The 15,257-nt window shown below is 38.7% G+C and overlaps 3 protein-coding genes across 17 annotated transcripts in view; 1 reads left to right on the top strand and 2 right to left on the bottom strand.

Moving 5' to 3' along the window:
- The window catches only part of LOC115667157 (disease resistance protein RUN1-like), a 110,023-nt gene that overhangs the window by 87,257 nt on the left and 7,509 nt on the right, over positions 1-15,257 (bottom strand). The window lies entirely within an intron of this gene.
- Positions 144-6,614, top strand: LOC115667152 (uncharacterized). 14 transcript variants are annotated; one of them, XM_056309551.1, is made up of 9 exons: positions 147-1,095; positions 1,195-1,321; positions 1,898-1,985; positions 2,901-3,088; positions 4,016-4,148; positions 4,465-4,601; positions 4,809-4,856; positions 5,756-5,872; positions 5,981-6,237. In XM_056309551.1, the coding sequence occupies exons 1-8, from the start codon at positions 659-661 to the stop codon at positions 5,825-5,827; spliced, it is 1,230 nt and encodes a 409-aa protein (XP_056165526.1). In that variant the 5' UTR covers positions 147-658; the 3' UTR covers positions 5,828-5,872; positions 5,981-6,237. The 14 variants fall into 14 exon arrangements, with proteins under 14 accessions (XP_056165527.1, XP_056165528.1, XP_056165520.1 ...); XM_056309549.1 differs by having other exon boundaries at positions 152-1,095; positions 4,782-4,856; positions 5,756-5,840; positions 5,990-6,237; XM_056309548.1 differs by having other exon boundaries at positions 153-1,095; positions 4,782-4,856; positions 5,990-6,237.
- LOC130137604 (disease resistance protein RPV1-like) lies at positions 10,905-14,118 on the bottom strand. The gene is made up of 3 exons (XM_056309261.1): positions 14,107-14,118; positions 12,773-13,117; positions 10,905-12,654 (listed from the first exon to the last, which is right to left on the bottom strand). The coding sequence occupies exons 1-3, from the start codon at positions 14,116-14,118 to the stop codon at positions 10,921-10,923; spliced, it is 2,091 nt and encodes a 696-aa protein (XP_056165236.1). The 3' UTR covers positions 10,905-10,920.

Raw genomic sequence — 15,257 nt, 5'->3', positions numbered from 1 at the left:
ATGGTTCACATCATATGCAGTATATGTGAGGAAATGGCTGCTATGTGCATTGGATGATTGACTTGCCTGCATCTTCTGGTTATACGTCAACTTTTTCTTTAACTTCTCTTCAAAAGATGAGGCTCTTCTTTAGATGCTCCTCTTCTTTTAAGAACAAACTGAATTTTTGAACCATGTAAGACGTTCGTCCTCAGATCTCAACAATTAGAGAGACACACATGCAGTACATAGTGCATCTCAGTATTTACGACTACTGTCACGCTGCACAGAACATTACACTTTTTGATGAGGAATAATTGGTCATTTACTGGATGTTGCTATCCTTCAAGTCTTTTCATAGATGCTTGGAATCCACTTGGTTTATGGCTATCTGGACTTCCTTTCTTAGACATATTGCCTTTTGTTTCAATGTTTAGGTACCTTGAAGGCAACTAGAAAGTTCGGGGTACTTCAACATCAAGTTCATCAAGTATTAAATAATGGGCCCCGACCTGGACCCGCTACTTTTGTCATACACTGTCTATATGCACTACCCATATTTGACATTCACTGTGAGGGATTCAGTCACTTGATAATATCTTCTCTCCGTCGTTTTCTGAAAGCTAACCTTGCGGACTCCTTGCAAGTAAAGGACTTAGCTGCACATTTATTTGTTGATATGGTTCAGGGATATGTAAATCATGATGAGAGGATACTTGTGAAGGTAGTAGAAGTGTTTGACGTGAGAGTGACAGACCTTGAGAACGTCATATGCCAACTTAAAGTTACAAACATTAACTTTAGACCAATCACTGCCCTAACATTTCTTGAGCAATATATTTTCAAGTTGATAGAGTTTCAGTCCTATATGACAGCAGTCACTCTATTGGAGCACTTTTCTATTCGCCAATCTGGGAAATCCTTCCTTCTTGTTATGATGGAAAAGAAAGAATTTAGGGCTGCAGAGAAGTGGGCCACATTTATGGGCAAGCCAATGTTATGTGTACTTGTCCAGGAATATGTAGACAGAAAAATGCTGAAGTATGCTTATGTGACAATAAAGAAAAACAATCTCCGGCAAGAATTTGCTGATGTATATCATCAATGTAAAGAAAGGTATTTCTTTGCTGTTAAAATTGTTTGGAAGTAACTTTTGCTAAAGATTTATTTATTATGTTGCTGATAGTGCATGGAAATCCAAATTTCTTACTGCAGCCATTGTATCGAGAACAGCAAGACTAATTTATTCTTTTGTAGTTCAATGAAGCAGCTAGCAGAAAAAGGATGCTGGGATGTTGCTGAGTCAAAGGCAAAGGGTGATAAACAGTTCATTGAATACCTGGTATTAGTCTAAAATGCTTTGTTCCAACTGTGGTGTCTTTCTTTAGATGAACTTGAATTTGCACTCTTTTAAGTTGCAACCTTAGTAGAATTGCATCAATCTTTTGAGGTTGGCAGTTTGGCCTTCTACAGGGGTTCCTCAAATAGTCTTATCAGTCCTGTTATTCTCAGGAAGGGGTATTGGCAGAACTTTTTCAGTAATTGCACGCTTCATCTCCTGCTATTGGACTTTGGTGCAATGTATAATGGTTCTTGGTTCTTTCATAGAGAAATGTGATTAATTTTATAGTCATAAGTATGTCTTCTGATGTAACTAGAGCATTTGAGCTGCATACATAAATGACACCTTGTGGCTTGAGCAAGAAATTCTGTGGTGCCAACTCCTCCTTTGTGATGAACATTTGTCCTTTTACTGTTGTTTTTTCCTCCTTTCCTTTGCTTTTTCCCCGAAGGTGGTGTTTAAGTTTCGAAATAACAAATTACCAGCTTGTAGTTGTCGTTCTTCTAGACATATAAAGAATGGAGACTTTGTGTGCTTTTGCTCGTTCTATTAAGATTTTACTCTTCCACTTTAAAGGTCTATTTGGCAATGGAAGCTGGTTACTCGGAAAAAATTGATGAATTGTGTGATCGATACTCTCTTCAAGGTTTTCCAAAAGCCAAAGGTGTGCCAACTTCTTTTTGTTTGCCGATATAGTAGAAAATCATATTGCTGTAACTTCTCTTCTCCAACCTATAAGTTTAGAAAACTATGTTGTTGCACTAGTTTTGCTGAAACAGTTAACTTTTTGTCAGTCACTGCTGTGATTGGAACCTCTATTGTGCTACTAGAATCCAACTAGACGCCTCAAGTAGGCTACTGGGAACCCTAGACCAGGATTCTTCCTGCTTTGTTTGCATAAGGTACTTGGACTATGCATAAGATATTATTGGCACAGTTGACAAGGTGTTGGCATGCTTATCTAGTGAGTTAAGTATAGGGCAATTGCGTTGATCAGCGTAGATGGCTATCTTTGTTTGAATATGCCTTCTCATGTGCATATCTTTATCATTACATTGCTTGGATTTTGTCAGAGAATGTGGCAAACTTTTGGGATTCTTATGGCCAGTATATTGTTATTCGGTTTACCGAATGGATGTTTGCTGACGTTCTCTTGTTGCTATAACTTGTAAATCTTGGTTTGAGTTGTATCTCGGGAAGTGCTGAAGTCATTATGTCTTGAAAATCTGCTGAATTATTTGATATCTTGAAACTGACAGTTGCATCTGCAATTAGGTCTCTAGTTCTCCATGATTGAGGAAAAGAATAGTTCTGCTTGTGCCTGATGATCTAGAATCAATTGCTTGCCATATTATGTTGATCTTGAAAAGTTTTTAGTGGACCTTCGTATGTGTTGGGTATTGAACTTCTCTGATAAACCTGTATTCTGTTGCACTATCATCAGTATGGTGTAAGTATGCTATGCCTAGGTATTTAGTCCTTGGTGATCTCATGTTGTGGAGTATAGTAGTAGGATTTTCGTAGTGATGTTGCATTCTCTTTTTCTAAAATGCTAATTTATAACCGTTGGCTTGTTTAGAATTTGATGCAACTCTTCTGCATCGTAAGCACTATTTGTGCCTCAAAGAACTGGGCATTGAAGATGTTTTTTGGGTTGATCAAGTGGATAGTTTGCATACGGCAACATGTTATATTGAAGAATCTAAAGTTGTTGGTATGGACTGTGAATGGAAACCGAATTATGTAAAGGGCAGCAAGCCTAACAAGGTAATTGCTAGGTCCTGTCTGACCTCATCTTCCTATGCATAATCTCTTGGAGGTTTTATATACTCGCTGAAAATTATCTCTGTGCCTTAAACAAATTCATTGTTGCCATAAAAGAAATTAAATGGTTTAACGATCAAGAGTTATCATCAAACTTTTGGTGATCGCCACTATCTTTCTTATATTTCAACGGCCATGAAAACAACTATGAAGCATGATATTCAACAATGACATGATGAGAAAAAAACTTTTAAGATGATTTCAGATGTGCTTTACTTGTTATATAGTGCGCTTCCTTTTGGGAAATACGATGAGGGATATGCTTGGCCAGAAGTAGAACCTGTTTGAAGGTTGCATTTGGAAGATCCGCGTAAAATGGTAGAGAGTATCTATATCTGATTTGACATGTGGTGACCACTATCAGATTGGATCAAATCAGATAAAGGCTGATGTAGATTGTATAGGACTACAGTGAGGAGGTGGCAATACAAGAAGAAGATGGTTTTGTCACCGCTTCTCACCATCTTGTATGTGGTCGCCATTGGCATGGCTAGTCTCACCAATCAATGTCCCTACTGCTGTCGACTTAGCTCTGTCTGTCTGTCTGTCTGTCTCTCTCTCTGTGAATGGACCAAGTGTGTAATTTGGCTCTAAGCAATGACTTGGTCTTTTCAGCCAAATTACAGCAGCTGCTTGCTCTGCTGAGGTAATTCAGAGGTTTTGGTTGAGCAAGTTGTAGCTGCAATTTGGTAAAGAAGATCAAGGCGCCGTCAAGTCTCAGTTTGGCGACTTTGTGTCAATTGTCATGACTTGTTGCCACCTTTGCGATTGGCTGGTTCCACTCTGACCTCTCTGTCAGAGCGAATATCTTAAAAGGTCATCCATTAATGTCAGAAATCAATTAAGTCCGATGTTTATTTTGATTTTCAGTTGTCCATCATGCAGATCGCTTCCAGCAGAAGTGTTTTCATCTTTGATCTCATAAAATTGTCAGGGGATGTGCCACATATTCTGGATAACTGCCTGAGTCGTATTTTACAGTCTCCAAGTATTCTAAAGCTTGGTATGAGAAATTATTTAGCGTAATTGTATTCTCTCCTTTGCTTCTTGGTCCAAACATCAGCCTTAATTTGGTATCACCAATATGTGTCTACTAATCTAGGAAAAAGAAAATCATTGTACTGACGTAAGAATTTGGAATTTCTGGTACCAGACGTACATAGGGTATCACAAAGTAAGAGTTTGGACAAGGAATAATTATTTGTGCATGTTTGGTACTGATATGACTAAGGGTGACCGGCATTGGTTGTTTCAGTGTGTTTGTTTTGCTGAAGTGAATAGCTTTCCACAGAATTTCCTGATGTTCCTGCTCTATGCAGGCTATAATTTTCAGTGTGATACGAAGCAACTCACCAGCTCCTATGAAACATTGGGGTGTTTTAACCATTTTGAAATGCTGTTGGACATTCAGGATGTATTTAAAGAATCCAGTGGTGGTCTCTCGGGGCTTGCTGAGGTAAAATGTGACTTGCATCTCATATCTTGTATTGCTGTCTTGCTTACCAAGAGAGGGTGAAAAGGGAGGAACACAATTTCTTCTTGCTCAGAACTCATGTTGGGATCCTGATGCATGCCTTTGAGATCACCTTTAGCTCTGAAGTAATTAGTTTTATCTTTATTTCTTGGGTCTAACTAGGAAATACTTGGTGCTGGTTTGAACAAGACAAGAAGGAATAGCGACTGGGAGCAACGACCTTTGAGTCAAAATCAGGTTATTTTACATTTTCTTCTGTTTTTTTTTATATTATTTCCTCAGAATGGAAATTACAGGAAGAATCACACAATTTAATATCAGAACTCAAATGGTTGGGAGAGCATATTATTGTGCGGAATGCATCTGTAAGAATGATGTCAGTATGCGGAACTTCATGGAGACACTTCCATGTAAATCTTAATGCTCTGAACTTTCAAGAGTGTAGGGTCAGCAGACATGATTTTGGCATTTGCTTAAGCGATTTCTCGAGATCTTTAGTGCAACAAAAGTTCTTCTGGCGTCTATTTAAAACAACGTAACTGCTGATTTATTTTAGGAAAAAAATTATTTTTCATCTTTATACTTTCACGCTTTTTCTAATCGAGTTCTTTTAATTTATCTTATCAAGTCCTACTTTTGCTGAATTTTTAATCAAGTCCCTCCGACACCAAATTTGACCAAATTCAGCAAACGGCGGATGTGCCAAAGTGTGATGTTAATATGCAGATACCCAAATTGACATGTGTGAAGAGAATTAGATATTGTAGACAACATGTAAGTATGATGTGGATAATTTCCGTCAATCCACATTGACAGAAAATTTTTATCCCTGTCATGGCATGACGTCGTTCAACGGTCACGTCAGCTGGACTTAATTGGATTTGATGTCGGAGGGATTTCATTAAGGGACTTGATTGGAAAAGACATGAAAATACGTGCAAGAAAAGTAGAATTTTTCCTATTTTTTACAAATGTCATCCCCTCTTTAAACCCCAAGATAGGGAAAGAACCATAAACGTATATTAAGGAGCAAACACAGCGCAGAGAAGAAAGGAGAAAGGTAACCATTGATGTTTCCAAAATATGATTAGAGCAGAAGTCCTTTGATTTAACTTGAGCAATTGCAATGTTTGCAGCTGGAATATGCCGCTCTTGATGCTGCTGTTCTTGTGCACATATTTCATCATGTACGGGACCGATCTCAGTAGGCTACTGCAGATGGTAATGACAAAATTGAATGGAAGTCTTCTATAGTAAGTGAATAGCACCTATTGGTTTCCTTAACTCTCCTATAAGAAAAGCTGAAGTGAAAAGTATGATATTCTTTTTAACTTTTGTGCAATTTGTTTGACCATTAACAGTTGTTGCAGATTTCGCACATGGATAATGCCAAGACGACCAAAAAGAATGTTCGGAATAGAACAAAGTGCAGAGTGGAGATTGACTAGCTCGACAATCAATTCATGAACTGCCGGAGCTATTGCTGTCAGGGGCGGTTTTTCTTATGTAAATAGCTTTTGCATGTAAAGACTAGACATCATTACTTAGTGATCCAATTAACAATTCTGATGTGCATATGGGAAAAATTCATTGCCAATGAGAGCTTCAGTTCCGTCTTCTTGTGCTGGGTCGCTTTTTCTTAAGAGAATTTTGGTGCTTCAGAAAGCTCCTTGGTCGAAACCTGACCACGGCCACACTCTATGCTTTTGAGTTCTGGTTTCCCACGGTTCCCCAACACGAAGTTACTCTTGAATTTCCTTGGCTAAGAGTGTATATACTGGACAGGAGCTAAATAGTATTGGTGAGTCATTCACCAAAATGAGCAGCCATCTATGCAGACATTGCAATGTTCTCCCTTGCACTGTAAGTTGCCTTCGCCGTGCCTATCATTCGCTTTGCAGATCTCTAGCTAAGCGATTTCTGGGGAAACATAGCGTGCTATATTTGGCAATGAGAAGAACCAAAAAGAGGGACAAGCGAAACCAAACATAACCGCAATTTTGGTATGTGCATGATCACGTTAATTTCCTTTTGGATTTGGTGGTCTTGTATCATTATCATTGATTTAAGATGAGTATTGTTGCGGATCTTTCTTTGATTTTTGAATAATCGAAATTTCAACCACCCGACAAACCCCGCGAATGTAGGTTTGGGACGAATTCGTCTCGCCTCTGAAGCCGATTACAGCAGCATCACGGGTTAATATCAAAGACACAGAAACCTTCTGTCACATTGCATGTAACCTCTAACTTCACTTAACAAGAGAAAAGCATCATCGTAATTTCAAAAGAAAGAAAAAAATTGCATGGATTTATATCTCAATGTTAAAAATAGAAGGTCCAAATCCTGGTCGCCTCTCTCTCTTACATGAAAGTCTCCATCCCCAACCGAAAAAAGCACCTCTATGTTTGCTGTCACCTCCATCTGAGAACATTAGAGAGAGCCCTCTTCTCTCTCTCTCTCTCTCTCTCTCTCTCTCTCTCTCTCTCTCTCTCTCTCTCTCTCTCTCTCTCTCTCTCTCTCTCTCCGAAAAAAAAAATCCTTCTCATCCCAGAGAGGGGAGAGGCCACGAGGGAGGGCCGGGAGAGAGAGAGAGATCGAGGACACAGATGGACCCGTGGTCGCCGAGCTACCGATCCCATGGAGTTGGCCGGACTTTAGAGATCATGACAATCCAAGCTCTTAACCAAAACCCGATGTACGTAGCCAAATCCCAGCCTCGCATGCTCGAACCCGCTTCGCCCCCACACAAAGTATACAAAGTGAAGAAGTCGGAACGATCCGGAGAAGAAGAGGAAGAGGAGGGTGGCCAGATACAAGCTTTATTCCGTCGAAGGCAAGTTCAAGGCTTCTCTCAAACAAGGGTTCCGATGGTTGAAGCGCAAATGCTCGAGCATCACACGCCGATTCTAATTAGTAGAAATTACGGAATATTGTGTTCATTGCCATCAAGAGAGAAAAAAAGTGAGATCTGTCAAGAGGAAACAGAGAGGTTTGTTGTGTTTTTTGGGTGTTCATCTTTATATGTATCTAATGGTAATCAAATATTCAAAAGAGTGGCATAATGTTCGATCTTTCCGATATTATGTTCGTCTGACTCGTTGTTTCATTCATTGATCTCCAGCATTCAAAAAATAGGAAATGAGACAACCCGTATGTGATGGTCGTATATATTTATAAAAGCCGATTTTTTTTATAAAAAAAACCGTAATGTTATAGAAGCAGCATTAGTTTACCTTGCTTGATAATATTTCAAAACAACAATTTGACTACTCGTAATGTTAAGGGGGTGTACATTCATATATGACAGAAACATTTTTATCAGCAACTAGAAATACTTGAACCTTATATTTTATTTTAGCTCAGTTCATCATACTTACTGGGGAATTGATGCTCTTAACAATAAGAAATTTGAAAGGGTTTTCGTTCATCACGAAAAACCGAAAGCCGTTTGTCCCAAACAGAACATCTACCATTAGTTGAATTTGACACAAGCAAACTCACAAAGGAACTCAAAATGGCCAAGGATTTTTTCAAAGAAAACATGAATTTTGGACAGAGAAAATCTGGGCGTAGTTTACAATATTGAGTAGTAGAAAATCATCGGGCTCTAGGTGAAAATTTCAAATCCAGGTTTAATGAGGGGGGAACTGTAAATAACTAGGGAATTCTTGTTTGCCTATGTTTGATATTTTCATCCTTGCCTCACAAGCAGCTAATCAGTTTGCAGTCTACAAAAGCTGCCAATGGAGGGACAAATGAAAAACATTGCTATAACGTAATATGTAGGCAAATATGGAGTTTCCAAAATCAATCAAATAGATACCCGGTGTGGAGCAAATCATTCTTAAAAAATAGAGCTTCAAGAAAAGTATTACTCTATTCGCTCACACTAGTCGTTCAAGGATGAAGAATCTTACTAGATGACCAATGCCTTCTATTGACATTTGCGTCAACATTTTGATCTTGGCTGAAGCATTTCTATGACCAACTCCCCCACTCCTTCAATTATGTAAGACTAGCAATTTAGGAAAGTACAGAACCTGTCATGGAAAACCTTCCTGTCAAAAGAAGGTAATGATGAAAAGTAGGTCATGAATCTTAATGGAAAAATGATTGTTCACTGTTAATTAACCTCTGTTGAGGAAACATCACTCCATGAGTCACAAGACAGCTCTTCTTCATAATTTCTAAAGAGGCGTGTTCCAGATAATTTCCGTATTGCTTCCAATGAGTCACAACCAGAAATATCCAAATCAATTAAATCCAACTTTTCAAATCCCCGAAGCTGAGTAAGTTTCTTACGGTCTTCAACTACTAGAGATCATAACTTCTCATATCCGGTCACATTTGGCAAAGTCTCCATTGATATGCATCTTGTGATATCCAATTTTACTAAGAATTTCGCACCATCAAGGCCTCGAATTTCGACAAGATTGTTGCACCTCCTAGCCACTAAATGCTTCAAACACCACAATTCTGGACAGAGAAGCATTTTAATGGAATTGCAGTCACATAAAAGTATGTCCTCCAAGAACTCCAAATTCTCACAGCCCTAAATTTCAACTAGGTTATTGCAATGCTCAGCAGCATAATTGTTTTTGACTAATTGATTGTGAAAGTCCAATCTTTCAATGGAACCGCACTTTTCTCGTTGAAAGCTCTTCCAAGTACTTGTATCCGTCAAGCTTAAGTGATATCGGCTTATCAAACTCTCTAACACAGAGTTTCAAGAGTCTTGAGGAAAGCATGAGAGCGATATCATTAGAAAGCAACTGCATCAAACAACTCTGCATCAAGGTCACATACAGAAAAATCAGCAGGTACCTATTAGATTAATAGAGACTTAGAACCTAATGAGCATACAGACAGCAGATTCAATTGAGAAAACTACACTAACAAGCATTCAGGAATGTGCTGTTGAGACCAAATCAGGTGTTTGGATCTTCACAACCACCGAAACTTCCTCAGTACAATCGAGTTGGCCCATGAGCCTCTTCATGGTTGGCACGCAAGATGGCCCTCAACTGTTGCTGATTCTTCCTCTGCAAAATCCCTCATCATTTTGATTGGGCTCTGGTATGAAACTTGAAGTTCCTCTGCCAAGTTAGCCAGACCCAAATCAATCATGTGATAAAACGATTCCATGACAACAATAGGATCAAATGGGATGCAAACTAATTAGCAAATTCTTGAGCTCCTCGCCCCAGCTTGTTTCACAGAACGGGTGAAATATTGTCCCAATTATGCACAAGGTTATCGATACAACTCATTGAATTGAAGTCCAATACTAAGCCTCAGTCATTACATAGACTAACCAGACCTGTCACAAAAGCAGCACCGGTTCGCCTTTGCTTGATAATCTTTCAAAACAATAGCTTTGAGCTGGTCTATAATTATATATGACAGACAAGTCAGAACTACTTCTCATTTTTTTTTATCACCAACTAGAGAAACTTGAAACTTTGACTTTTATTTAGCTCAGTTTATCATACTTACTAGGAATTCATGCTCTGTCTTGTAAGATTCAAGAGGAACATCAATGGAACAATAATAAACTTGACTGGGTTTTTTATCATCAGAGAAAATAAAAAGGTGTTTGTTCTGAACAGGATATCTATCATTAGTCAAATTTGACACAAAAATACTCACAAAGGAACTCAAAATGGCCAAGAATTTTTAAAAGAAAATATGAATTTTGGACATAGGGAAAAATGGACTTTTGAAGCAGTTCAGAATATTGAGTAGCGGAAGATCATCGGCCTCTAAATGAAATATTCAAATGCCAGGTTTATCGAGAGGGAAACTGTAAATCACTAGGGAATTCTTGTCTACCTATGTTCGATATTTTCATCCTTGCCTCACTAGCCGCTAATCTGTTTGCAGTCTACACAAGCTGCCAATGGAAGGATGAAAAATATTGCTATAACGTAATATGTAGGCAATCCGGAGTTTCCAAAATCCATCAAATAGATACTAGATGTGGAGCAAATCATTCTTAAAAAATAGAGCTTTGAGAAAAGTATTACTCTATTCGCTCATGCTGGCCATTCAAGGATGAAGAATCTTACTAGATGACCAATGCCTTCTATTGACATTTGCATCAACATTTTGATCTTGGCCAAAGCATTTCTATGACCAACTCCCCCACTCCTTCAATTATGTAAGACTAGCAATTTAGGAAAGTACAGAACCCTGTCATGGAAAACATTTGTCAAAAGAAGATAGTGATGAAAAGTAGGTCATGAATCTCAGAAGAAAAATGATTGTTCACTACTTATTTACCTCTGTTGAGGAAACATCAATCACTCTCTGTTGAGTAATCATCACTACATGAGTCGTAAGACAGCTCTCCTTCATAATTTCTAAAGACACGTATTCCGGATAATTTCGGTATTACTTCCAATGAGTCACAACCGGAGATATCCAAATCAATTAAGTCCAACTTTACAAATGCCCCAAGCTGAGTAAGTTTCTTGCAGTTTTGAACATTTAGAGATCGTAACTTCTCACATCCCGTCAAATTTGGCAACATCTCCATTGATTCGCATCCCGTAAAATTCAACTTTTCTAAGAACTTCGCACCGTCAAGACCTCGAATTTCGACTAGATTGTTGCACCTGACAGCCACTAACCGCTTCAAACACCGTGATTCTGGACAGAGAAGCCTTTTAATGGAATTGCAGTCGTCTATAAATATGCGCTCCAAGAACTCCAAATTCTCCTGGCCCTGAATTTCAACTAGGTTATTGCAATCCTTAACGTGTAAATTTTTCAGACGAATTAATTGTGAAAGGTCCAATCTTTCAATCGAACTGCACTTTTTTATTATAAATAACTCCAAGTTCTTCAATCCGTTGAGCTTAAGCAATATCAGCTTACCACACTCCTCAATACAGAGTTTCAAGAGTCTCGAGGGAAGCTTGGGGATGTCTTCAAGTAGATGGCATGCCGAAAGATGGAGTTCTTCTAGGTGGATTAGGCTAGAAAGATGTGGCAACCTGGGACTCTGACAAGAGACCCACAGATCCGTTAAGCCCGAAGGAAGCTCTGGCAGCGACCGGAGCTTGTCACAGCCCGATAGTCTAAGGCTTTGGAGAGAAGAAAGATTCCGGATGCTTTCTAGTAGGTCAGATATCGGTGTGTCACAGAAATTGAGACTCTCAAGCGAAAACAAGTCGCCGATTTCACTTGGAATTGCCCCTTTCAGACTATAGCATCCTGCGAGACCTAAAGCCCGCAGATTCTGTAAATCCCCAATTGAGCTAGGGATTTCTCTCAGTGAGTGACAATAGGTGGCACTCAGTTTCTTCAGCTTCCTCAGAGAACCAATAGACGTAGGGATCTCTGCAATACTAGTAGCATCTAATAGAAGTTCTTCTAAATCTTTTAATTCGCCCACTTCCTCTGGTAGCCCCTTGAGACTTTCACAGCCATACAAGTCCAGAAGTTGCAAATTCTGTAAATCCCCAATTGAGCTAGGGATTTCTCTCAGTGACCTACAACATCTGAAACTCAGTTCCTTCAGGTTCGTCAGAGAACCAATAGACGTAGGGATCTCTGTAATACCAGATTTAGCCAATACAAGTTCTTCTAAATCTTTTAATTCGCCCACTTCCTCTGGTAGCTCCTTGAGACTTTCGCAGCTAAACAAGTTCAGATGTTGCAAATTATGTAAATTCCCAATTGAACTAGGGATTTCTCTCAGTGACTTACAACAGAAGGCACTCAATTTCTTCAGCTTCCTCAGAGAACCAATAGACGTAGGGATCTCTGTAATACGAGATTCATCTAATACAAGTTCTTCTAAATCTTTTAATTCGCCCACTTCCTCTGGTAGCTCCTTGAGACTATGACATAACCTCAAGTCCAAGGAAACGAGGCTCTTGAGTTTGCCAATAGAAGGGTGGAGATGCTCCAGTCTGGCACAACCGCGCAAGCAGAGAACCTTCAACTGCGTGAAAGCCGAGAGATCGGGAGTACATCTTAAACCTTCGCACCACTCAAGGTCGAGAACATGTAGCCGCTTTGACGCCTATACAAAAAAGGAGGATAAGATGTCAAAAGAATGAGTTGGGGATCGGCTAAACAAAAACAAAACCTGAAAATCAGAGAGAGAGAGAGGATGTCTTTCTTTTTTCCCCCAATCTTACCATGAATGAACTCCTCCATCCTTCCCAATCCTCTGTGAACCTGCTCCATGATAAATCCAGCACCGATAAGTTCGGTAGATACAAACTAATCGTCGGAAGAGGCGGATCGTCTCCCAAGATGCAACATAGAAAAATTCGGCAGATGCAAATTCGTTGGAGTCTCCGCTTGATGTCGCTCCATGATAAATCCTGCACCAATAAGTTCGGTAGATGCAAACTGGTCGTCGAAAGAGACGAATCGCTTCCCCCAACGCACCACTCAAGCCATCTTACTTCAGAAAGGAGTTCGTTAGAAGAGTCTCCGCTTGTAGCTGCCCTTATACAGTCATGGAACCAGAAGGGGCTCTGCAAGTTTTTTCAAAGGGTTCATCTGAGGACGTCTGGGTATGGCGGAAGGAATTCGAGGAGACCAAAAAAATGACGGAATCCTTTTCAATTCCCCTTCAGTTATATCCAATCAATCCATTGAGAGTCTCTAAATTGACTTTTTAACTTTATAATTTTTGCTTTTTCTTTTTAAATCTTGGATATGCACGATTTGTTATCTTCCTGTCACTCCCGTACATAAATACGAACACATGATTTCGCATTTAATTTTTTAAAATAGTTATTGCTTTAAAACAGCTAAGGCAAATGCACCTCAATGTTTTATCTTCTGCTCTCTTTTTTTTCAAATTATATGGCTCGTGCACTTTGAATTTTATTTAAGACGAAATACGTGAAACCATTTTACAACATATAAATGTTTACTTGTAAATTTTCATATGACTTGTGTATAATTTTTCAAAAGAATTGGTCAAAGAGTTCTACTGAGCCACCTTTAAGTCGCTAAGGAAGGACCCGATTTTCTTTTCATTAACTATATTTGTGGAGTGTTTAATCATTTTTTTTTAAAAACTGAAACTTTTTTTTTTTTGCAATGTTTAAAAAGAGATGTGGTGACATTGGTTAGCAATGCACTTTTTTAGATTTTAAGCAATATCTTTAAGCAAAGCCTGTCATATGAAAGTTTCTGGATAAATCACTTATTTTTATTTACCAAAAAAAAAAACCGAAGACACATGTCCGTTTGCATAAGAATGGCACTCTTTCTTTTTGCATCTTATAAGTCGAAACATACTGTTATAATTTCCTGCTAAAACAGATCATTTAATTAGTTGAAGATGGTGAAAAAAATCCCACATGGCTTTGATTGATTTTAATAATAATACCTATAGTTTCTCCCAAAAGTTCAATCGGTTAGAATTTTATTTTTTGGTTGATTTGATTCACTTTTACGGTTCAACTCGTTTGTCGTTATCTCTACTTTAAATATTAAATAGTGAAAAACCTACAACGGTTATCATTTCTCCTAAGTTTGTTCGTAGGAAAAGTCACTCAATTGTTGTAATCATCACCCCATGCTATCTTTCATAATTTTCACTCGTACATCAATCTATACGGTATATTACATTAAAAAGTCTACTATATGAAAAGGGAATTTCAAATCTCAAACTTTCGTCAAAAGTTTACACAATTCGCAGATATTTCACCAAAATGAGTTGAAGAAATAGGATATAACAAAATAGAAAGAATTATATTTTAAATAGTCAGGACAATTGGAAATTAGTCCCATAAGTATTTCATTTTCCAAAGTTAAATCAAAATCTTTCTACCTTACAATCATTTAATTTTTTGGGAAAATATCACAAAAAATCCCAAACTATGCCACTTGTGACAAATTTGCCCTGAACTTTTTTTTTGTAATACGAAAACCCCAAACTATGCCACTTGTGATAAATTTATCCCAAACTATTTTTTGTGACACGAAAAACCCCAAACTATGCTACTTGTGACATTTACCCCACGATACTTTCACTCATGGGCATTTTCGTCTTCCTTTTCTGTTTTTTTCCTTTCTTCTCCGGTGGAGGGAAGCTGGCGAGGGCGGTTCTCGCCTCGCCAGATCCAGCGAGGGCAACCCTCGCCTGAGTCGGGCGAAGTCGCCCTCGCCGGATCTGGCGAGGGTAGCCCTCGCCCGACGTCGAAGTCCGGCAAGGGCGACCCTCGCCGGTGTCGAGCGAGGGTGACACTCGCCCGACGCCTGCGAGGGCATCCCTTGCCCAACCTAGCACCGGCAAGGACCGCCCTCGCCGGCTTCCCACCGCCAGAGAAGAAAGGAACAAAAAAAGGAAAAAAAATAGAAAAAGGAAAAAGACGAAAATGCCTATCGGCCAAAGTATTGTGGGGTAAATGTGTCACAAATAGCATAATTTGAGATTTTTCGTGTCACAAATGACATAGTTTGAAATTTTTCGTGTCACAAAAAAAAGTTCAGGGTAAATTTGTCACAAGTAACATAGTTTGATATTTTTTGTGGTATTTTCCCTAATTTTTTTTCCTACACTAATTATCATCTTTCAACATTTCTGTCTATTCAAAACAAATTTAACTTTTTTTCATTTTTCCAAAGACCCGTATGGTGTGCTCTTTTTGCTAATGTTAA

This window comes from Syzygium oleosum, unplaced genomic scaffold (assembly GCF_021117445.2).
Source record: "Syzygium oleosum isolate NSW1041296 unplaced genomic scaffold, Sole_v2.1 Sole_v2.03, whole genome shotgun sequence".
Classification (NCBI taxonomy): Eukaryota; Viridiplantae; Streptophyta; class Magnoliopsida; order Myrtales; family Myrtaceae; genus Syzygium; species Syzygium oleosum.
Note: the sequence above shows the minus strand (reverse complement) of the source record. Positions and strands in the feature narration are given on the sequence as shown.